General features: G+C 45.8%; 1 protein-coding gene and 1 non-coding gene across 2 annotated transcripts; one reads left to right on the top strand and one right to left on the bottom strand.

Annotated features, from left to right (window-relative positions):
• Positions 1 to 6399: 6399 nt before the first annotated feature.
• On the bottom strand, positions 6400 to 6481 carry trnal-uag. The gene has a single exon. It is a non-coding gene; the product is annotated as a tRNA-Leu (tRNA).
• A 5990-nt stretch (positions 6482 to 12471) lies between these two features.
• On the top strand, positions 12472 to 15703 carry LOC119952002 (gastrula zinc finger protein XlCGF7.1-like). The gene is made up of 2 exons (XM_038775459.1): positions 12472 to 13134; positions 13918 to 15703. Exon 2 carries the CDS (start codon positions 14018 to 14020, stop codon positions 14801 to 14803), a length of 786 nt encoding a protein of 261 aa, XP_038631387.1. The 5' UTR covers positions 12472 to 13134; positions 13918 to 14017; the 3' UTR covers positions 14804 to 15703.
• Positions 15704 to 24571: the final 8868 nt, after the last annotated feature.

Genomic DNA, 24571 nt, shown 5'->3' with positions numbered 1-24571 from the left:
ACAACAGTGTCTATTTGGCATGTCTGCATCGACTCTCACAAACGTCTACAGATGTGCTATAGACAGCATCCTATCCAACAGTATCACAGCTTGGTAGGGCAACTGCTTGGTCCAAGATCGCAAGAAACTGCAGAGTGTGGTGAACTCAGCCCAACGCATCACACAAGCTTGCCACCCTCATTGATTCTGTATACACATCCTGCTGCCTCAGAAAGGCAGACAGCATTGTCAGAGACCCCTCACACCCAGGCTTTTCCCTCTTCCAGACTCTTCCATCAGGCAGAGGATACAGTAGTCTGAAGACCTGCACATCCAGACATAGGAACAGCTTCTTCCCCACTGCGTCAAGACTCCTCAACGACTCCCCCTCGGACTGATCTGTTACCTTTAAGAACACTATTCATGACGCGCTATGCTGCTCATGCTCATCTATTTGCTTTGTTTAGCCCCTTGTTCCACACCATAACAAATCACTGTTTGTCGATGTACCGGTCGAATCCGGGTCCTCGGCACTGTGAGGCAGCAGTGCTAACCACTGCGCCAACATGCCATCAGGGATTCCTTGGTTTTAAAATTAAAGATTGAAATCCACCTGAAAGGTACAAATCCCAGCAACTGTCCAGCCAAACCATAAGACATATAGGTAGAATTAGACCACTCGGCCCATCGAGTCTGCTCTGCGATTTAATCATGGCTGATTAATCATGGCTCATCCCCATTCTCCTGCCTTCTCCCCATAACCCCTGATCCCCTTTGCCTTTATAACACACAAGTTATAAAGGCCAAGTTTAAAAAGAAATACACAAAGGAAACCAAGTTCAAACATGAGGATCCACCCCATAATTAACCAATGCGGATTAATATCGGGAATAGATGCTAGCACGTTCTTAATAAATTCTGTGTCATCCCAATTTGGTGCATACACATTGACAAAAACCACTGGCTCTCCCATTAAAACCCCACAAACAAGTACGTACTTCCCTCTTGAATCCACCAAAATATTAGCCACTGAAAAGGTCATTCTCCTATTGATCAGCATTGTGGCCCCCCATGTACGAACACCAAATCTTGAATGAAGCACTTGCCCCACCCATGCTTTCCGCAGCCTTGTGTGATCCCTGATTCATTAATGGGTCTCCTGATAAAAACAATTATGTCTGCTTTCCAAATTTTAAGGTGGGCAAACACCAACAACTTTAACTGGTCCATTTAATCCCCTCACATTCCATGTAATCAACCTAACAGGGGGCTTCTGGACCCCCCCCCCCCCCCCCCACCTCTTTCCATGGATAAACCATATCACCCGTTCCCCCATGTAATCCAACAGGATCCAGGCTCACCCAAGATTTGGGGCAGCAGGGTAGCATGGTGGTTAGCATAAATGCTTCACAGCTCCAGGGTCCCAGGTTTGATTCCCGGCTGGGTCACTGTCTGTGTGGAGTCTGCACGTCCTCCCCCTGTGTGCGTGGGTTTCCTCCGGGTGCTCCGGTTTCCTCCCACAGTCCAAAGATGTGCGGGTTAGGTGGATTGGCCATGCTAAATTGCCCGTAGTGTCCTAATAAAAGTAAGGTTAAGGGGGGGGTTGTTGGGTTACGGGTATAGGGTGGATACGTGGATTTGACGAGGGTGATCATGGCTCGGCACAACATTGCGGGCCGAAGGGCCTGTTCTGTGCTGTACTGTTCTATGACTGCCACTATTCCCATCAACCAAATCCAAAACAAACAAACCTTTTTTAAAGTGTTCTTGTTGAAGAGAATTTCGTTGATAACAAACAGAGTGTACAATATCAACATGAAAAAGGGATGTTACAGAGTGCGATATTAGAGAAAAGGAAAAAACAGCAGAGGGCAAAGACGAAACAGATACCAAAGGGAGACACATGAATTCAGGTGGTGCAGATATATGGTTGTGTCCCCTTAAGATAAGCCTATTCCTTCCTCCCTCCCTTCCCTTCCTCTCTTTTTTCGTTGTCTGTTTCTCTCCCCCACCGCCCCCCCCCCCCCCCCCCACCTTCTGTCCTCTGAGGGAGGCGAAGGACACGGTGGCTGCCCCTCCCCCAGAAAGAGCGCTGGCTGATCTGTAACCCCAAATACAGCCACTAGTGGGCATGCGCCACCCTCACCCTCAAAACCTTGGACATGGCCTCAAAGAAGGTCATCCTGTAACTGACAAGCCTGGGGCAAGGTCAGAACATGTGAGTCTGGTTGGCCGGGCTTCCCTGGCACCATTCACATTTGTCCTCCACCTCCGGGTAGAACCCGTTCATTCTTGTTCTGGTTAAGTGTGCCCTGTGCACCACTTTTAGATGCATACAACAAAGGAATGTTCATCGACAGCAGACTAACCCTATCCCAACCTCTCTGCATCCCAGTCCCACCTGCCCAAACACTAAACAAACAACGCAGCAAAATCCAAAGGGCCCCATCCCACCACCACAGACAAAGCAAAACCAACAAACCTAGGCTTGGTACCTTAAAAAACAAAAGACCCGCCTCCCCCTCGCACCGCCCCCCACCCCGCCCAGGTAACCAGCTGCTGCCATCTCCCCCGCTCCACTTCTGTTCATAACAGCTAGCAGGGTTGGGTGGCATGGTGGCGTAGTGAATAGTACTGCTGTCTCACGACACCGAGAACCCGCATTCGATGCTGGCCCTGGGTGCAGTTTGTACATTCTCTCCGTGTCTGGGTGGGTCCCATTCCCACAATCTTATTCAGTAACTTCACTGAAGCTTACTGGTGACAATAAGTTATTATTCTTATTATGTGCAGGGCAGGTGAATTGGCCACAGTAAATTGCTGTTTAGCACAGGGCTAAATCGCTGGCTTTGAAAGCAGTTCGATTCCCGTAACAGCCTCCCCGAACAGGCGCCGGAATGTGGCGACTAGGGGCTTTTCACAGTAACTTCATTTGAAGCCTACTTGTGGCAATAAGCGATTTTCATTTTTATTTCATTTCATTGGGAAAAAATAATTGGGTACTCTAAAATTCTTAAGAAAAAAGATAACTGCCAAGCAGCATGAGCCTCACCTGGGAAAAAATCGAAGTCATATACACAACGGATCAGCTAACAGCCCCCCTATCCATACTCAACTTTAATATCAAACATTGTAGGAAGAAAACAGAAACGCACACCCAACACCCCTCCTCTAAACATTTCCAACAATACAGTAAACGACCCCCAATTCACCCAGGTACAACTCTCACCAACAGGCCCCTTGTCAACCATACAGCCTTCTCCACATTGCAACTATCGCTCAGAAAAAGAGAAAAAACAGAGATATGGAAAAACACAGGTGTAATCAACAGCTCCGACTTCAGTCCCTCCTCCCCCCGTCCCTTCACCCCCAGTTCATGTTTCTTTGCAAAGTCATTTACGTTCTCTGATAATAGTCCTTGTCCCCGAAGATAACCCGAAGATGAGCCAGGTACGCCACCCAAAATTGCACATTGCCCTTGTAGGGTGCCTCATGGTCTTATTGAACTCTATCCGCCTTCTTGCCAGCTCTGCCCTAATGCCCTGACATATCCTGATGGGATAGCCCTCCCATCTACATTCTTCAGTGTCCTTTGCACATCTCTAGACCCACTCCTTTAGCTCATTGAGCTCGTTTAGCTCACAGGGCTAAATAGCTGGCTTTTAAAGCAGACCAAGCAGGCCAGCAGCACGGTTGGATTCCCGTACAAGCCTCCCCGAACAGGCGCCTAAATGTGGCGACTAGGGGCTTTTCACAGTAACTTAACTGAAGCCTACTCGTGGCAATAAGCAATTTTCATTTAATTTCATTTCAAGTACCTGTGAAATCGCGCTACAATCGCCCGTGGTGACTCCCCCGATCTGGGCTCCTGCCTCAATTATCGGTTGGCCTGGTCCACTACAGGAGGATTTGGAATGAACCCCTCCCGCTTCAACTTTTCAAACATCCTCGACACACACTCAGTTGGACTTGTACCTGTGAGGCTCTCTGGCAGCCCAACAATGCATAAATTCCGGCAACCGGAGCAATTCTCCATGTCATCGACCTTGACATTTAATACCTTCTGCCCCTCCGTCAGCAATGCCACTTCGGCCTCCAAAGAGACAATCCAATCGCGATGATCCATGAGCGCCTCCTCCAGCTTCCTAATCACCATTTCCTGTACCTCCCGCCGCTGTTCCACCCTGTCCAAATTTCATGAATGGTGCAGGACCTTTGTCATACCCACAGCCACCGCTTGCGAGTTTCCTGAACTCCCTCATTAAGAAGTCCACCAACTTCCTGATCATCCGCTGAGAGAGCAACCACATCACAAAGGACTCCGACATTTTTTCTCCCCTTCTGAGGCTCGAGGACCTTCTGAGTCGGACGAAAATCTCTTTCTCGGGTTATTCCTTGTACTATACCCTCCAGACATCACTGTTGAGGGGATCAAAAAACTGATGAACTGTACCACTTTTCTTCCCCACAATCACCCGTTAAACAGGAAGAAAGAGCCAAAAACAAAACCCCAGGCGGAGTGAGCTCATGAAAATGAAAATCGCTTATTGTCACGAGTAGGCTTCAATGAAGTTACTGTGAAAAGCCCCTAGTCGCCACATCCCGGCGCCTGTCCGGGGAGACTGGTACATGTGAGACGGTTCACCTCAAAGCGGCTACCAGAAGTCCCTCGACTGTCGGGATTCTATGGAACTAAACTGGACTAGCCAAATCAATACTATGGGGACAAGTGCAGCTGACCTCCTGACAGGCCAGAAATAAAACAAAATCAGTCTCTCATTTTAGGACATGCAAACACGGGGAGAACATGCAAACTCCACACGTACAGTAACCCAGAGCCAGGATCGAACCTAGGGCCTCGGCGTCGTGAGGCAGCAGTGCTAACCACTGCATCACCATGCTGTCCCTCTGGTCGGGTAATCTAAAACACGGGGGCAGAATATCAGGATAAGGCTGAAAATTTAGGATTGAGAGAGAAATTACTTCACTCAAAGGGTTGTCTTTGGAAATCTTTACCCCAGACTGTTGTGGATGCTCCATCATTGAACACATTTCAGGTTCCGATAAACAGCCTGCAGAGAATTGATGGATATGGGGAGCAGGTGGGAAAATGGAGTTAAAATCCAAGATCAGCGGTGGTAGTATTGAATGGCGGAGCAGGCTCTCGTGGTCTTCTCCTGCTGCTATGTCTTGTGTACACGTGTATGATAGAGCCAGTAATTCATGTTGTAATAAAAACAGAAAGTGATGGAAATTCTCAACAGACTTAAGGTTTCGACTCCAATATGATTCATATTTAACCTTTTAACTGGCTGTGAGTTAACAATGCTGTGCTCAACACCGAGACGGGGAATTGAAGCAAGCCAGTAAAAGGATTGTATCCAAACAGCTGGGATGATTATGCATTAAACTTGTTCAGCAAATTTAACTGCCAACTGAAAGGGTGAAAGTTCGACATTACCCCAGGCCAGGTAGTACCCTCTATTCCTGTTTCTACTTACATTCCCGACGTAGTTCTGCTTTGTGTCATTTTGACACAAATATTGGCCGAAGTTTGCCAGTCCTGCCTTTATTCAGTACGTTTCTGCGCAAATAAGTTTATTAATATTCATTTCAAATAAAATGAGATAAATTTAATGAAACATGGGCATAACATCTAACCTATTAGAAATATTAAGTTCAAAAGAACCGATATAAATTGATTGTGTGATTGCAGATATCGAGATATCCGTAGAGACCCACCATGACACCGGGTGGATCCATTGTCTGTTAGATGTTGCTCAGTGAAATTTCAATCATCCTCCACTGCATGGCAAATGGCCACTGAATCAATAAGTTGTCAGAACTAAAAAAACACACAAATTTCTTCTCGCAACTTTCAAACCTGTTTATATTTTCTGTATCATTTATCGTGAAAATTGATGAAGTAAGTGATGGTAGAGATGTGTTCATCTCTTCGGGTGATTGAACCAATTGACACACATGAACACTCACAGACATATGTACTGAGAGTGACAGAGGTCTTGAGCAGAGACAAAGCAAATTGGGCTCAGTTGTGTTCCAATTCTCACTGGATATTCGGTGACGGTTTGCTGATGAACGGAAATGATCGAACGAGTAAGTGAATCAGGAAAATCACTCAGTGTGTTATCACTGTTTGCATCACTGTTTGCTCTGAGAAGATGAAGTAATCCTGGGCAGCGGAGCCGGCAGGATTTGAAATCTCGCGGTGATCGCCTCTATCACCTTAACCACTCGCCCACGATTCAGCCGACATAAATGTGCTAATGTAATTCATCTAAAATCAGAGAATGGTTACGCTGTAATTTATATTGCCTTTATTTCTCCCTCCCCCAAATACTGTCCAGAACCGATTAAAAGGATTTGCTCAAGTGACTGAAATGCAAATCAGCAACAGGCTGGCAGCGGTGGGATTCGAACCCACGCCTCCGTAGAGACTGGAGCCTAAATCCAGCGCCTTAGACCGCTCGGCCACGCTACCACAGGGTTTTGGGCTCTTGATAATTCCTTTCACCGTTTCCAACATTCCGCTTCCCCCATTATGTGGTCAGTGCTCAGTTTGTAAGCCAGCTGCCGATCGACAAAATGTCCCATTTCCCAGCTCTTTCGCTCTCCGTGTACCTTGGCAGAAATCCCGGGAGATTGGTCAGATCAAGGGGAAGATAATGTGGGAGTGAACACTTACAAAATAATGTGCAATGAAAACTTCTGATATCCATTCATTAATGCCACTGAGATTCGAAAACTAATCATAGAACATAGAATCGTGCAGCACAGAACAGCCCCTTCGGCCCTCGATGTTGTGCCGAGCATTGTCCGAAACCAATATCAAGCTATCCCACTCCCTGTCATTCTAGTGTGCTCCATGTGCCTATCCAATAACTGCTTGTAAGTTCTTAAAGTGTCGAGTGCTGTTCTCTTCCCACACAATCCTCCTTATTGCCCTCATTCTAATTTTGGTTTGTTTTCCTTAATAATAATAATAATAATAATAATCTTTAGTGTCACAAGAAGGCTTACATTAATACTTCAATGAAGTTACTGTGAAAAGCCCCTAGTCGCCACATTCCGCGCCTGTTCGGGTACACAGAGGGAGAATTCAGAATGTCTGAATTACATAACAGCTCGCCTTCCGGGGCTTGGGGAGGAAACCAGTGCATCTGGAGTAAACCCACGCAGACACGGGGAGAGCATGCAGACTCCACACAGAGAGTGACCCAAGCCGAGAATCAAACCTGGGACTCTCGAGCTGTGAAGAAACAGTGCAACCCACTGTGCTACCATGCCGCCCACTTCAGTAGCAAGCAGAGATCAAAAAACCAAATCAAGATAAGAGGAATGATGATACATTGTATCATTGCTACGTTACCCTATAGTTCAGTGGTAGAGCATTTGACTGCAGATCAAGATTGCCACCTGGTTGTGAAGCACACCAATGCCTGACCACCCTCCCTAAGAGTGAGACGCAGAACCTCAGTCGCTTGTCCCAGAAGAACTCTACAAGCATTCTCTAAATTCTTGTGACAAAGTCAGTGGAGGGGTCAAAGTGACCAGCCGACACCACAGCATGGAGACAATCAGCTGGTTTATTACGACGCCTGCAAGCCAGCACTCGGAACCATCTTGTCCAGCATTTCAAGTGAGTGGTGGCCTTGGCCTCCAGCTTCTGCCAGTTAGCCGGCCAGGATCCCTCAGCCGGGCACAGATGGATTCCCAAGTAGAGGATGCTGGTTATGGTCCAGGTGAAAGGCCTGAACTCCACTGGGAGTTTGCCATGGACAGACCAGGATTCCAGAACACTTGGCCAAGTTGATTGTGGCAGACGACGGTGCACGGAGCCTGGCACACTCGCACCCTCTGCAGGTCAGTGGGGTCCATGAACATGAGGAGCATGTCATCAGTGTAAGCCTAAATGCACAGACTGCGCAGAATCTGTCCCAAAAACCTCCTCAGCATGAGGCATGGGAAAGGCTCCACTCAAATGGAATAAAGTTGGTTAGATAAGGGGCAACCTTGATTCACTCCACCCCCAATGAGAAGAGCACCTTCAGGGATCCGTTAACCTTAACGACACACTCAGCGCCAGTATACAGAAGTCGGATCCAGGAGGCAAAGTATGTTCTGAACCTGAATGCTTGCAGAGTTCCAAATAAATATTTGTGATCCACCCTTTCGAACACCTTCTCCTGATTCGGGGGTGGGTGGGGGGTGGAGGGGTGTTGGGGTCGGCTTTCCTCTGGCGAGGGGGCACAAGTGAATCCTGCATGTCACTGGGGGAGGAGTGAATGTTAGCCCGCTTGTGACTTCAGGAGGATGGTGTACGTGAGACCGGCTTGTTACAGGAGGAGAGGGCACATGCGTGAGCCTGACTTGTCACTGGGCGGGGGGGGGGGGGGACAGACTGCGCGCTAGGCTGGCTTGTCACTGGAGGGAGGCGCGCTAGGCTGGCTTGTCACTGGAGGGAGGCGCGTGAGGCTGGCTTGTCACTGGGCGGGGGGGGGGGGGGGGGGAACAGACTGCGCGCTAGGCTGGCTTGTCACTGGAGGGAGGCGCGCTAGGCTGGCTTGTCACTGGAGGGAGGCGCGTGAGGCTGGCTTGTCACTGGGGGCGGGGAGAGGACATGCGCGCTGGGCTGGCTGGTGACTGGAAGGTGGTGTGCAAGGCTGGTTTGGTAGGGGTTGCCCATGAGGCCAGCTTGTCAGTGGGATGGGGGTGACACACGTGCAAGGCTTTCTTGTCACTATATCCTAATGTGCAATGAACAATGACACTTTTAAGCGGCAAGTTCCACTCAAGCCTCCGTACCAACAAAACTGCTAAGTCACAAAATTATTATATTCACTTTCTGTGGGACTGATAGCAGTGGGTCAATGCCAAACAGGATCCAAGTGAGAATTATCTGATTCATAAGATTAGGGTAGAGTGTTCGGGATCTCCTCCTGAATCTTATTCACATCAAAGTATCTGTGAGGAAACATTGGATACAATGGGGTTGTTTTATTTGGAACATTGGACTCTAATGGAACATTTGATTGGAGATATGTAAGATTCAGACCGAGATGAGAGTGAGTCAGAAGGATCGATTTGTGAGCAAAGAGATCAATAACCTGGGACACAGATCCAGAAAGAAAGAAATCCACACATTTGTATAGCATCTTTCACCACCGCCGCAATTCCAAAGTACTTCCCAGTCAACGAAGCCCTTTTGAAGTGAGCTCACTGTTGTATTGTAGGAAACGTAACAACTTCCACAAATAGCATCACGATAAGCAGCGAATCTGTTCTTGTGATGTTGATTGAAGGATAAATATTGGATAGGACATGGTCCCCTGTTCTCTGTTAAAATGGTAACATGGAATCTTCTATATCCACCTGATAGGGCGGAGGGGACCTCAGTTTATAACCTCAAACAAAGGACAGCGCATTTGCCAGTGCAGCACTCTCTCAATGCTCTGAGGGTGTGTCAGCAAAGATGACAATGGGATTTGCCATCAGGACCTTCTAACATAGCGGATAATGTGTTACTGAGTGGGAATGTGTTACGGAGTGTTCCATTAATTCTGTTGAGGAATTTATTTCACCCAGAGGTGGGGCATGGAGCTTGACTGAGGGAGAATAACACCCCATCCCGCCTCCCCCCCCCCCCCCCCCCCCCCCTCCTCATCATTGGACTAAAGAAAAGAACACTTGGAAAAACAGCTGAGTGCTGTAATATACAGGGTGAGACAGTAAGACCTAGACCGTGACATTGCACTCGATTGTTCTTTTGCAAGGCATAGACCTGAAGGATTGAATGGCAAATTTCAGGTCATAAGTATTTCTGTTCATTAAGTTCAATGCTTAAAACTAATGAGACTTTTACTGTATGATTCGTGTGTGTTTGCAAGAGATATATTTGTAAATGGTAACGGCGAAGCAGGGTGGAGAGTTTTCAGTGTGGAATAAAGTGGTCAAGAGAAGCAACACATTTCAAATCAGACCTGGACTAGATGACAGATACAGAATTACTTTTCCACTTTAGCTTCGTCACTGGTTTCATTCCCGTTGATTTGACCTTGCATCCTCATTCTTTTTGTTATGTAATCGCCCACATATTCAATCACAAACTTATCTTTTTGTTCTTCCCTCATCCCCTTTCGCTGTCTGTAATCGTTCCTAAAATCTGTTGTAACTCCAATTTTTCCTGCCGATCTGATGGATGTTCAGTGATCTGAATTATTAACTGTTTCTCTCTGCACAGTCTTGGCCTGACAATTAAGTATTTCCAACATTTTACTTTTTGTGAGTTAGAGAGAGATACAGATGGGCACTACTCCATTTCTTGGGTGCTTGACACTGATTTATGAATTATAGTGCTTATTATAATAATAGCTTATAGTCACGAGTAGGCTTCAATGAAGTTACTGTGAAAAACCCCTAGTCGCACATTCCGGCACCTGTTCGAGGAGGCTGGTACGGGAATTGAACACACACTGTTGACATTGTTCCGTATTACAAGCCAGCGATTTAGTCCCCTTTGCTAAAACCGCCCCTGTTTACTTTACATGTGAAATTGCCCATGTGATGCTACCTGGTAAAGTTGTCTTTCAATTGTGATGGGGAGATGGTTGCATAGTGATAAAATCAAAGTGGGAAAATCTATCAATAGGAAGTTCTTCGAGAAGCAGGTCATGAGACTTATCAATCCCATACTCCCAGAACGCCTTGATCTCCTCCAATTTGCATACTGCCACGACTGATCCACAGCAGAAGCTATCTCCCTAGCCCTGCACTCACACCTGGAGTGTCTCGACAACAAGGACTCCTATTCATTGACCACAGCTTCACCTTCAACATCATAATCCCAGCCAAGCTCATGTCAAAACACCAAAACTTAGGACTTGGCTCCTCCCTCTGCTACTGGATCCTCCACTTCCTGAGCTATAGACCACAATCAGCAAGGATAAACACCAACGCCTGCTCCATGATAATCCTCATTACTGGAACCTCGCAAGGCTGCATAATTAGCCCACTACTATACTCCTTATACACACATGATTGTGTGGCAAAATTTGGCTCCAACTCTGTCTACAAGTTTGCTGATGACACAACCGTAGTGGGTCGGATCTCGAACAATGGTGAGTCAGAGTACAGGAAGGAAATAGAGAACCTAGTGGAATGGTGTAACAACAACAATCTCTCCCTCAACATCAGAAAATCTAAGGAGCTGATCATTGACTTCAGAAAACGAAGTACCATACACAGCACTGTCTGCATCAATGGTGCCAAGGTGAAAATGGTTTACTTCAAATTCCTAGGTTTGCACATCACCAACAATCTGCCTTGGTCCACCCACATTGACGCTACAACCAAGAAAGCACAACAGCACCTATACTTCCTCAGGAAACTAAGGAGATTCAGCATGTCCACATTGACTCTTACCAATTTTTACAGATGCACCATAGAAAGCATCCTATCTGTCTGTATCACAGCCTGGTTTGGCAATTGCTCAGCCCAAGACCGTAAGAAACTATAAAGAGTCGTGAACACAGCTGTCATCCTGTGAACCTACCTCCCATCCATTGACTCTGTCTACATCTCCCGCTGCCTTGGGAAACCAGGCAACATAATCATGGGTTATTCTCTCCTCCAACTTCTTCCATCAGGCAGGAGATACAAAAGTCTGAGAACATGCACTAAAAGGTTCAAAAGCAGCTTCTTCCACGCTGTTACCAGACTCCTGAATGACCCTCTTATGGACTGAACTGATCTTTCCATGCATCTTCTCTACTGAGTAGTACTACATTCCATATGCTTCACCCAATGTCAATGTATTGACATTGTGCAAATATTGTCCTATATTTTCTATGTATGGAATGATCTGTCTGGACTGTACGCAGGACAATACTGTTCACTGCACCTCATAACATATGGCAATAAACCCAAATTCAAATTTGGGCAGCACGGTAGCACAAGTGGCTTCACAGCGCCAGGGTCCCAGGTTTGATTCCCTACTGGGTCACTGTCTGTGCGGAGTCTGCACGTTCTCCCCGTGTCTGCGTGGGCTTCCTCCGGTTTCCTCCCACGGTCCAAAAACATGCAGGTTAGGTGGATTGGCCATGCTAAATTGCTCTTAGTGTCCAACAAAGTTAGGAGGGGCTATTGGGATAGGGTGGAAGTGAGGGCTTAAGTCGGTCGGTGCAGACCTGATGGGCTGAATGCCCTCCTTCTGCACTGTATGTTCTATAAATATCTATAAATCACTCTTGTGATAATCCAGTAGCAGAGGTTCAAATCCCAGCAAAGTGGCTGATAGAATTAGAATTGAACTTAATTGAATCAGTAAAAGTACGCAATTGAAAGTCAGTGTCAGAAATGTTGAACAGAATATAGATAATTATAATTATTGTTCTTTCGGAATATTAAAACATCCATGTTCAAGTTATTTGATCCACAATCAGCACATTCTTGCTGACAAGGCACAATTCAAATGTACCCACGTACGGGGGGAAAATAACATTTATTCACCCCACCAGCGGATTTTCCAATGAGTTTGTGTGTCAGTTCACATCTAACTGTTCCATAGAACCCCGACAGTGCAGAAGGAGTGGTTTGTTCAGCTGGTAAATACATTCAGAACAGGAGTGGAGGACCTGTGCACTTTGGTTTTTCTGTCCAAAATCCAATAATTATAAGTCTAGGTCCTATGGCTCCATCGTCATCAGACAAGAAACGATAATTAGGAATTCAACAATATAATCTTCCAATGGCGATGTCATTTCCCAGCATGCTGGACAACAGAGAATGTATCCAGCCCTGACTGGAGCCTTTTACGCAGGCGCAGTTGAGTGTTTTGAATCGAGCATGCGCAGTATGGTTGTTGCAGCTGCAGGAAGGCGGTGACCTCGACTGAACAAAAAATGAGGAACAGCCGATTGTAGGAGGGCAATGGAGGCGACGGAGTGGGTGGGGAGGCTTCATAAACACCCAGCGAAGGGCAAAGGGCCAAAATAGTGATGTACAACCCCCCCGTTTATCGCGAATAGGGCGGTAATTCCGGGGCCGCTTCTTCCGCATCCAGTTCCGCATGTTTACAGTGGCAAGGTGCAGCAGGGCGCATGCGTGGTAACCCTGCTCCAGCCAGCAGGAGAAAAGGTGTGTGTGAATTTCCACCATGATTTGATTTGATTTATTATTGTAACATGTATTAGTATACAGTGAAAAGTATTGTTTCTTGCATGCTGTACAAACAATGCATACTGTGCATAGGGAAGGAAGGAGAGACCGCAGAATATAATGTTTTAGCATACTTAATGTTACAGTCAGTCCTGGACTGACACTGATAGATTCTGGAAATATCTTTTACAGGGGATTAGTTAGGGAGGATTTACACAGAAAACTCAAACCAAGACAAATGTTTGTCTCTTAATTTCTATTCTGGACTGACACTGTGTTTATAGCAATGCTTTTTACTTTACCATCTCTTTTGCCGATGTGTTCACTTGAGGTTTCGACTGCTACCCACCCACGAATCATGTGCAGTTGGCTTATCAGCTTTACCTTCCCACAGTATCTTTCATAGTCGGGAAATATTTTTTCTTGCCCACTTCTCTTAGGTTTCAAATCTGCACTATATTTATTCCCAAGAATGCATTCTGCACAAGCTGAAAGGCCTACTCTCTTTCTCTCTCCAGAGGAACTCCCTGCCATCCTTCTGACACTGCTTCCAACACCACTCTCTCTTTCTCCTGCCATAAAGACTGTGTGACAGGTTCCCTTCCCTGAAGGACTTCAATGAGCAACAATCCCAACAACTTTATTCAACACCTTTTGTGAGCATCGGCCCTACAAATGATCAAATTAATTCAATTGAGTTTCACAACCTGCCTTTATGTTTTTGTAAATTCTCCCTTTTTCTGTTTTCAATCAATTTCACAGGGGATTAGAAGATGGCATTTGCGAAATTGAAACCAAACATCACATAAGGATTTGACAGTCGCCCAATTTATCCTTTTCTGAATGTAATCGGATTTTGAACATGGAAACGAAAAGTACTGTTCACAGTGTGGAGAAACTGTACACATGTTCTGTGTGTGGTCGACGCTTCAGCCAATCACATGGCCTGTCAGAGCATAAATGCTGTCATACTGCGGTGAAACCATGGAAATGTGCGGATTGTGGAAAGGGATTCAAATCCCCATCAAAACTGGAAATTCATCGACGCACACACACTGGGGAGAGGCCATTCACTTGCTCCAAGTGTGAGAAAGGGTTTACTGATTCCTTCAACCTGCTGACACACCAACGGGTTCATACTGGGGAGAGGCCATTTATCTGCTCTGAGTGCGGGAAGGGATTCACTGATAAGTCCAACCTGTTGAGACACCAACGCATTCACACTGGGGAGAGGCCGTTCATCTGCTCGGAGTGTGGGAAGGGATTCATTCAGTCTTCCTACCTGCTGACACACCAGAGAGTTCACACTGGGGAGAGACCATTCATTTGCTCGAAGTGTGGGAATGGATTCATTAATTCATCTAATCTTATGACACACCAAAGAGTTCACACTGATGAGAGACCTTTTAAATGCCTCGAATGTGGGAAGTGCTATAAAAGTTCCCAGGAACTGATGACCCATCAACGTGTTCACACTGATGACAGACCGTACAGGTGCTCTCACTGTAGCAATGGGTTTAGGAGATCATCTGAGCTCATTCTGCACCAGCGCGTTCACACTGGGGAGAGACCATTCACCTGTTCCAAGTGCAAGAAAAGATTCACTCATTCATCACACCTGCTGAGACACCAGCGAGTTCACAAGTAACTTCATTGAGTGGATTTTGTTGTTCGCTACATTTAATACATTGGCAGAAACATGGCCGATGGAATATAATGTAGGAAAATGTGAAGTTATGCACTTTGGTCGAAAGAATAAAGGAGCTGAATATTATTCAAATGGAGAAAGACTGCAGAACGCTGCAGCACAGAGGGATCTGTGGGTTCTCGTGCATAAATCTCAAAAAGCTAGCATGCAAGTTCAGCAGGAAGACAAATTAAATGGTGGTCTTTATTTCTAATGGAATGGAGTATAATAAAGGGATTTGTTTTGCAAAAACAATATAAGGCACTAGTTAGATCATACTTGGAATACTGTGAACAGTTTTGGTTCCCTTATCTAAGGAAAGATATATTGGCATTGGAGGCAGTCCAGAGGAGGCTCACTAGCTTGATCCAAGATATCGAGGGATTTTCTTATGAGGAGAGGTTGAGTAGATTGGGTCTGTACTCATTGGAGTTTAGAAGAGTGGGAGGTGACTTTATTGAGACACATATGATTCTCAGAGGGCTTGAGAGAGTAGACGATGAGCAGTTATTCCCCCTTATGGAGCAATTTCTGCTACCAGAGGGTAGTGAATCTGTGGAATTATATAATGCATGGGGCGATAGAGGCTAGACAGTTAAATATGAAACAGGCAGATTTTAATCAGTAGGGGAATGAAGGGTTATGGCGATAAGATGGGAAAGTTGAGGAATTTCATATCAGATCAATCATGAAAACATTGAATGGCGGAGAAGACTTGATGACCGAATGGCGTACTTTTGTTCCTACGTCTTATGGTCTAACAATGTTCATTAGAGTCTGTTTGTGCTGATAATCACTTCCAGCCCAGTTAAAGGGGTTAATATTCTAGATCATAATAAAATAAATTAACTTTGTGTTAAATACAGAGTGTCCTGACTTTTTAATATCTCCAACACAAGTTAGTTCCTTTTGACGGGCTTTCCCTCTCCCTGTTTCCTCCATTTTCATCTCTTAACGACAAGTGTGAGGAGCTCATGGAGTTTCTTTCTCACTAAGATTGAGGTAATCTGATTAGCTGCCTCTGCTGCATCACTCCTGCTCTGTAGTCTGCCAGGCCAAACTGCCTCTAAAGATCTTTTCTACCTCGTCATCAACTCAGATGTATCTTTAGTTTCCTACCTATCTCTCCACCTCATCATACTCTCTCAAAAACTTATTTTGTCCCTTTGACCTATTCACCCTATTCCCACTAAACTATTGAATGCCCAGAAGAGTTTGGTAGAAGTAAATTTATGGAGGGGAGAGATGGGGTTCCAGTGGGGAGAGCATTGGAAAATTCAAATCTGGAGGTAGCAGAGGCAAGGTGAAGATTTCACCCCAAAAAAAGACTTGGCAGCATGGTGGCGCAGTGGATAGCACTGCTGCCTCACGCGCCGAGGTCCCAGGTTGGATCCCGGCTCTGGGTCACTGTCTGTGTGGAGTTTGCACATTCTCCCCTTGTTTGCGTGTCCCCACAACCCAAAGATGGACAGGGCAGATGGATTGGCAACGTTAAATTTCCCCTTAATTGGAAAAAGATAAATTGTGTATTCTAAATTTAAAAAAAGACTTGAGGTGGATGAAATAAAAGAAGGAGTGTGAGTGATGGAGAGGTTCTGTAGTCAGCAGTTCAACGTAGGATCAGATCAGAAAGTAACATGGCAATTGGCTTTAAATTGAGGGGAGATAGATATAGGACAGATGTCAGATTTAGGTTCTTTACTCAGAGAGTAGTAAGAGCGTGGAATGCCCTGCCTGCAACAGTAGTGGACTCGCCGACATTAAGGGCATTTAAATGGTCATTGGATAAACATATGGATGATAAGGGAATAGTGTAGATGAGCTTTAGAGTGGTTTCAGAGGTTGGCGCAACATCGAGGGCCAAAGTGCCTGTACCGTGCTGTAATGTTCTATGGTCATGTTCAGTCTCAGGCCGTGTCCAGGGAGGAGGGAGACATGAGGAAGTCAGTGATAACAGATAACTGTTAAACAGAAATTCAGACTTGCCTTTAATAACTGATTGCATCCTGATCTTATTTCCAAAACCTTTACTGGATCAACTGACAAAAGTGCCTGATCGAATAAACACTTGTTCATTGACCGGAAACTTATACTTTAAACTATAAAAACAACTGGTTTATGTTCTGTGATACGTCACATGCTCCATAACATTACATTTCTTATAGAAAAAAGATCATTTATTTCCAGCCTCCAGGTGGTCGCTTTCTTTTTACATTTCCAGACAGGTAACTTACCAACTGAGTACATAGCTCACTGTGAGAACTACACGCTACAAGGGCTATGTTGTGGCACATTGGTCAGCATTGTTGCTTCACAGCGCCAGGAACCTGGGTTCGACTCCCAGCTTGGGCTACTGTCTGTGTGGAGTCTGCACGTTCTCCCGGTGTCTGCATGGGTTCCCTCCGGGTGCTCTGGTTTCCTCCCAAAAGTCCCGAAAGACGTGCTTGCTGGGTGAATTCTCCCTTAGTGTACCCGAACAGGCACCATAGTGTGGCGATGTGGTGATTTTCACAGTAATATCATTGCATTGTTAATGTAAACCTACTTGAGACACTAATAAAGATAATTATTATGTCATCGTTCACCCATGAGCTAGGTAAATCTTACAACCTCTTTTAGCTACTCATAATCTCAGTATGAATCTGCTTGTGAGCTGCCACTCTCATTTGTGAAGGGTAGGTCGTGCCTCACAAACCTCATTGAGTTCTTCGAGAAGGTGAACAAACAGGTGGATGAGGGTAAAGCAGTTGATGTGTATATGGATTTCAGTAAAGCGTTTGATAAGGTTCTCCACGGTAGGCTATTGCAGAAAATATAGAGGCATGGGATTCAGGGTGATTTAGCAGTTGGGATCAGAAATTGGCTAGCTGATAGAAGACAAAGGGTGGTGGTTGATGGGAAATGTTCTGACTGGTGTCCAGTTACTAGTGGTGTACCACAAGGATCTGTTTTGGGCCGCTGCTGTTTGTCACTTTTATAAATGACCCGGAGGAGGGCGTAGATGGATGGGTGAGTAAATTTGCAGATGACACTAAAGTCGGTGGAGTTGTGGACAGTGCAGAAGGATGTTACAAGTTACAGAGGGACATAGATAAGCTGCAGAGCTGGGCTGACAGGTGGCAAATGGAGTTTAATGCAGAAAAGTGTGAGGTGATTCATTTTGGAAGGAATAACAGAAAGGCAGAGTACTGGGCTAATGGTAAGATTCTTGGTAGTGTGGACGAGCAGAGAGATCTCGGTGTCCATGTCCATAGATCCCTGAAAGTTGCCACCCAGGTTGAGAGGGTTGTTAGGAAGGTGTACGGTTAAGAAGGCTTTTATTGGTAGAGGAATTGAGTTTCGGAGCCATGAGGTCATGTTGCAGTTGTACAAAACTCTGGTGCGGCCGCATTTGGAGTATTGCGTGCAGTTCTGGTTGCCACATTATAGGAAGGATGTGGAAGCATTGGAAAGGGTACAGAGGAGATTTACAAGGATGTTGCCTGGTATGGAGGGAAGATCTTATGAGGAAAGGCTGAAGGACTTGAGGCTGTTTTTGTTAGAGAGAAGAAGGTTCAGAGGTGTTTTAATTGAGGCATACAAGATGATCAGAGGATTAGATAGGGTGGACATTGAGAGCCTTTTTCCTCGGATGGTGATGTCCAGCCCGAGGGGACATAGCTTTAAATTGAGGGGGGATAGATTTAGGACAGATGTCAGAGGTAGGTTCTTTACTCAGAGAGTAGTAAGGGCGTGGAATGCCCTGCCTGCAACAGTAGTGGACTCGCCAACACTAAACGCATTCAAATGGTCTTTGGATAGGCATATGGACGATAAGGGAATAGTGTAGAGGGACTTTAGAGGGGTTTCACAGGACGGCGCAACATCGAGGGCTGAAGGGCCTGCACTGCGCTGTAATGTTCTATGATGAACAACATATTCCATACTATTGACTTCCTCTTCGCCTTTCCGGTTCTCAAAGATCAAAGAAAATTACAGCACAGGAACAGGCCCTTCGGCCCACCCAGCCTGCGCAAATCCAGATCCTTTATCTAAACCTGTCTCCTATTTTCCAAGGTCTACTTCCCTCTGTTCCCGCCCGTTCATATACCCGTCTAGATGCCTCTTAAATGATGCTATCGTGCCCGCCTCTACCACCTCCGCTGGTAAAGCGTTCCAGGCACCCACCACCCTCTGCGTAAAAAAACCTTCCACGCACATCTCCTTTAAACTTTCCCCCTCTCACTTTGAAATCGTGACCCCTTGTAACTGACACCCCCACTCTTGGAAAAAGCTTGTTGCTATCCACCCTGTCCATACCTCTTATAATTTTGTAGACCTCAATCAGGTCCCCCCTCAAACTCCGTCTTTCCAATGAAAACAATCCTAATCTACTAAACCTTTCTTCATAGCTAGCCCCCTCCATACCAGGCAACATCCTGGTGAACCTCCTCTGCACCCTCTCCAAAGCATCCACATCCTTCTGGTGATGTGGCAACCAGAACTGCACGCAGTATTCCAAATGTGGCCTAACCAAAGTCCTATACAACTGTAACATGACCTGCCGACTCTTGTACTCAATACCCCGTCCGATGAAGGCAAGCATGCTGTATGCCTTCTTGACCACTCTATCAACCTGCATTGCCACCTTCAGGGTACCATGGACCTGAACCCCCAGATCTCTCTGTACATCAATTTCCCCCAGGACCCTTCCATTGACCATATAGTCCGCTCTTGAATTTGATCTTCCAAAATGCATCACCTCGCATTTGCCTGGATTGAACTCCATCTGCCATTTCTCTGCTCAACTCTCCAATCTATCTATATTTTGTTGTATTCTCTGACAGTCCTCCTCGCTATCTGCAACTCCACCAATCTTTGTATCATCTGCAAACTTGCTAATCAGACCACCTATACCTTCCTCCAGGTCATTTATGTAGATGATAAACAACAGTGGTCCGAGCACAGATCCCTGTGGAACACCACGAGTCACCCTTCTCCATTTTGAGACACTCCCTTCCACCACTACTCTCTGTCTCCTGTTATCCAGCCAGTTCTTTATCCATCTAGGTAGTACAGCCTGAACCCCATACAACTTCACTTTTTCCATCAATCTGCCATGGGAAACCTTATCAAACGCCTTACTAAAGTCCATGTATATGACATCTACATCCCTTCCCTCATCAATTAACTTTGTCACATCCTCAAAGAATTCTATTAGGTTTGTAAGGCATGACCTTTCCTGCACAAAACCATGCTGCCTATCACTGATAAGTCTATTTTCTTCCATATGTGAATAGATCCTATCCCTCAGTATCTTCTCCAACAGTTTGCCTACCACTGACGTCAAGCTCACAGGTCTATAATTCCCTGGATTATCCCTGCTACCCTTCTTAAACAAAGGGACAACATTAGCAATTCTCCAGTCCTCCGGGACCTCACCCGTGCTCAAGGATGCTGTGAAGATATCTGTTAAGGCCCCAGCTATTTCGACCCTCGCTTCCCTCAGTAACCTGGGATAGATCCCATCCGGTCCTGGGGACTTGTCCACCTTAATGTCTTTTAGAATATCCAAAATTTACCCCTTCCGTATGACAACTTGACCTAAAGTATTTAAACATCCATCCCTAGCCTCAACATCCGTCTTATCCCTCTCCTTTGTGAAAACTGATGCAAAGTACTCATTGAGAATCTCACCCATTTCCTCTGAGTCCATGCATAAATTCCCTCTTTTGTCTTTGAGTGGGCCAATCCTTTCTCTAGTTACCCTCCTGCTCCTTACAAATGAATAAAAGGCATTGGGATTTTCCTTAACCCTGTTAGCCAAAGATATTTCATGACCCCTTTTAGCCCTCTATTGCGCGTTTGAGATTCGTCCTACTTTCCCGCTACTCCTCCAAAGCTTCATCAGTTTTGAGTTGCCTCGATCTTATGTATGCTTCCTTTTTCATCTTAGCTCGTCTCACAATTCCACCCATCATCCATAGTTCCCTAATCTTGCCACTTCTATCCCGCATTTTCACAGGGACATGTCTGTCCTGCACTCTAATCAACCTTTCCTTAAAAGACTCCCACATTTCAAATGTGGATTTCCCCTTAAACAGCTGCTCCCAATCCACATTCCCTAGCTCCTGCCGAATTTTGTTACACTCTGCCTTTCCCCAATTTAGCACTCTTCCTTTCGGACCACTCTTGTCCTTGTCCATGAGTACTCTAAAACTTACGGAATTGTGATCGCTATTCCCAAAGTAATCACCAACTGAAACATCAACCACCTGGCCGGGATCATTCCCCAATACCAGGTCCAGTATGGCCCACTGCCGAGTTAGACTATTTACATACTGCTCTAAAAAAACTCTCCTGGGTGCTCCTTACTCTGCTCCATCTACACCTCCAACACTACACGAATCCCATTCAATGTTGGGGAAGTTAAAATCTCCCATCACAACCAACCTATTGCTCTGACATTTTTCTATAATCTGTCTGCAGATTTGGACCTCTACTTCATGCTCACTTTTGGGAGGCCTGTTGTAGTCCCAACAATGTTACTGCACCCTTCCTATTTCTTAGTTCCACCCATATTGCCTCAGTGCTCGAATCCTCCATCGTGCCCTCCTTAATCACAGCTGTGATATCATCTCTGACCAGTAATGCAAATCCTCCTCCACTTCTACCTCCTTCTCTATCCCTCCTGAAGCATCTATACCCTGGTATATTCAGTTGCCAGTCCTGCCCTTCTCTTTCTCTCATGTATTCTCCCATTTCCTCTTAAAAACACCTAAGCTATTTCAACTCACCCATGTTCTGCGAGAGTGAATTCCATATTCTAACCACTCTGAAGTAAACATATTTCCCCTTATTTACCTGCTAGGTTTATTAGGAAGTGTCTTTTACTAATGGAGGTTTTATGGTGCAGCGGGTATTGTCCCTGCCTCTCAGTCAGAAGCTCTTGGATCGACTCCAACCCCAGGACTTGGATGGCCAATGAAGGTACATTCATATTGCAACCAAACAGGTTGATTGTCAACCTACAACATACCATTGGCTGGTGATAATAGCCAGAGAGAATCCTGGTCAGCCACACTTGATGTGGACCTGTCCCTTCTGCCTGCCAAAGGCAGGGCCCTGGGTTGAATAAATGTGTCTTCCGGCATGTGCACAAAGAAAATTACAGCACATGGGCAGCACGGTAGCATTGTGGATAGCACAATCGCTTCACAGCTCCAGGGTCCCAGGTTCGATTCCGGCTTGGGTCACAGTCTGTGCGGAGTCTGCACATCCTCCCCGTGTGTGCGTGGGTTTCCTCCGGGTGCTCCGGTTTCCTCCCACGGTCCAAAAATGTGCAGCTTAGGTGGATTGGCCATGATAAATTGCCCTTAGAGTCCAAAATTGCCATAAGTGTTGGGTGGGGTTACTGGGTTATGGGGTTATGGGGATAGGGTGGAGTTGTTGACCATGGGTAGGGTGCTCTTTCTAAGAGCTGGTGCAGACTCGATGGGCTGAATGGCCTCCTGCACTGTAAATTCTATGATTCTATGAGTAACAGGCCCTTCGGCCCTCCCAGCCTGCGCTGATCCAGATCGTTTATCGAAACCTGGCGCCTATTTTCCAAGGATCTACTTCCTTCTGTTCCCCGCCGTTCATATATCTGTCCAGATGCACCTTAAATGATGCTATCGTGCCTGCCTCTACCACCTCTGCTGACAAAGCGATCCAGGCACCCACCACCCTCTGCGTAAAAAACTTTCCACGCACATCTCCCTTAAACTTTCCCCCTCTCACCTTGAAATCGTGACCCCTTGTAATTGACACCCCCCACTCTTGGAAAAAACTTGTTGCTATCCATCCTGTTCATACCTCTCATAATTTTGCAGACCTCAATCAGGTCCCCCCTCAAACTCCGTCTTTCCAATGAAAACAATCCTAATCTACTCAACCTTTTTTCATAGCTAGCATCCTCCATACCAGGCAACATCCTGGTGAAACTCCTGTGCACCCTCTCTAAAGCATCCACATCCTTCTGGTAATGTGGCAACCAGAACTGCACGCAGTATTCCAAATGTGGCCGAACCAAAGTCCTATACAACTGTAACATGACCTGCCGACTCTTGTACTCAATACCCTGTCCGATGAAGGCAAGCATGCTGTATGCCTTCTTGACCACTCTATCGACCTGCGTTGCCACCTTCGGGGTACAATGGACCTGAACTCCCAGACCTCTCTGTACATCAATTTTCCCCAGAACTCTTCCATTGACCGTATCATCCGCTCTTGAATTAGATCTTCCAAAATGCATCGCCGCATTTGCCTGGATTGAACTCCATCTGCCATTTCTCTGCCCAACTCTCCAATCTATCTATATTTTGCTGTATTCTCTGACAGTCCTCGCTATCTGCAACTCCACCAATCTTAGTATTGTCTGCAAACTTGCTAATCAGACCACCTAATACCTTCGTCCAGATCATTTATGTATATCACAAACAGTGGTCCGAGCACAGATCCCTGTGGAACACCACTAGTCACCTTTCTCCATTTTGAGACACTCCTTTCCACCACTACTCTCTGTCTCCTGTTGCCCAACCAGTTCTTTATCCCTGAATCCTATACAACTTCACTTTTTCCATCAACCTGCCATGGGAAACTTTATCAAATGCCTTAGTGAAGTCCATGCATATGACATCCACAGCCCATCCCTCATCATTTAACTTTGTCACTTCCTCAAAAGAATTCTATTAGGTTTATAAGACATGACCTTCCCTGCACAAAACCATGCTGCCTATCACTGATAAGTCTTTTCTTTCAAATGTGAATAGATCCTATCTCTCAGTATCTTCTCCAACAGTTTGCCTACCACTGACGTCAAGCTCACAGGTCTATAATTCCCTGGATTATCCCTGCTACCCTTCTTAAACAAAGGGACAACATTAGCAATTCTCCAGTCCTCCGGGACCTCACCCATGCTCAAGGGTGCTGTAAAGATATCTGTTAAGGCCCCAGCTATTTCGTCCCTTGCTTCCCTCAGTAACCTGGGATAGATCCCATCCGGACCTGGGGACTTGTCCACCTTAATGCCTTTTAGAATACCCAAAACTTCCCTCTTCCGTATGCCGACTTGACCTAAAGTATTTAAACATCCATCCCTAGGCTCAACATCCATCATGTCCCTCTCTTTGGTGAATACCGATGCAAAGTACTCATTAAGAATCTCACCCATTTCCTCTGACTCCACGCATAAATTCCCTATTTTGTCTTTGAGTGGGCCAATCCTTTCTCTAGTTATCCTCTTGCTCCTTATATACGAATAAAAGGCTTTGTGATTTTCCTTAACCCTGTTAGCCAAAGATATTTCATGACCCCTTTTAGCCCTCTTTATTGCACGTTTGAGATTTGTCCTACTTTCCCGATATTCCTCCAAAGCTTCATCAGTTTTGAGTTGCCTCGATCTTATGTATGCTTCCTTTTTCATCTTAGGTCGTCTCACAATTCCACCCATCATCCATAGTTCCCTAATCTTGCCACTTCTATCCCGCATTTTCACAGGGACATGTCTGTCCTGCACTCTAATCAACCTTTCCTTAAAAGACTCCCACATTTCAAATGTGGATTTACCTCTAAACAGCTGCTCCCAATCCACATTCCCTACCTCCTGGCAAATTTTGTTATACTTGGCCTTTCCCCAATTTAGCACTCTTCCTTTAGGACCACTTTCATCTTTGTCCATGAGTATTCTAAAACTTAGGGAATTATGAT

Source organism: Scyliorhinus canicula, chromosome 17 (genome assembly GCF_902713615.1).
Source record: "Scyliorhinus canicula chromosome 17, sScyCan1.1, whole genome shotgun sequence".
Classification (NCBI taxonomy): Eukaryota; Metazoa; Chordata; class Chondrichthyes; order Carcharhiniformes; family Scyliorhinidae; genus Scyliorhinus; species Scyliorhinus canicula.
This window is presented reverse-complemented; position numbering and strand designations above follow the sequence as displayed.

Bases quoted from the DNA above. Each gene is read 5' to 3' on its own strand.
- LOC119952002 (XM_038775459.1), top strand. From the start codon at position 14,018: ATGGAAACGAAAAGTACTGTTCACAGTGTGGAGAAACTGTACACATGT.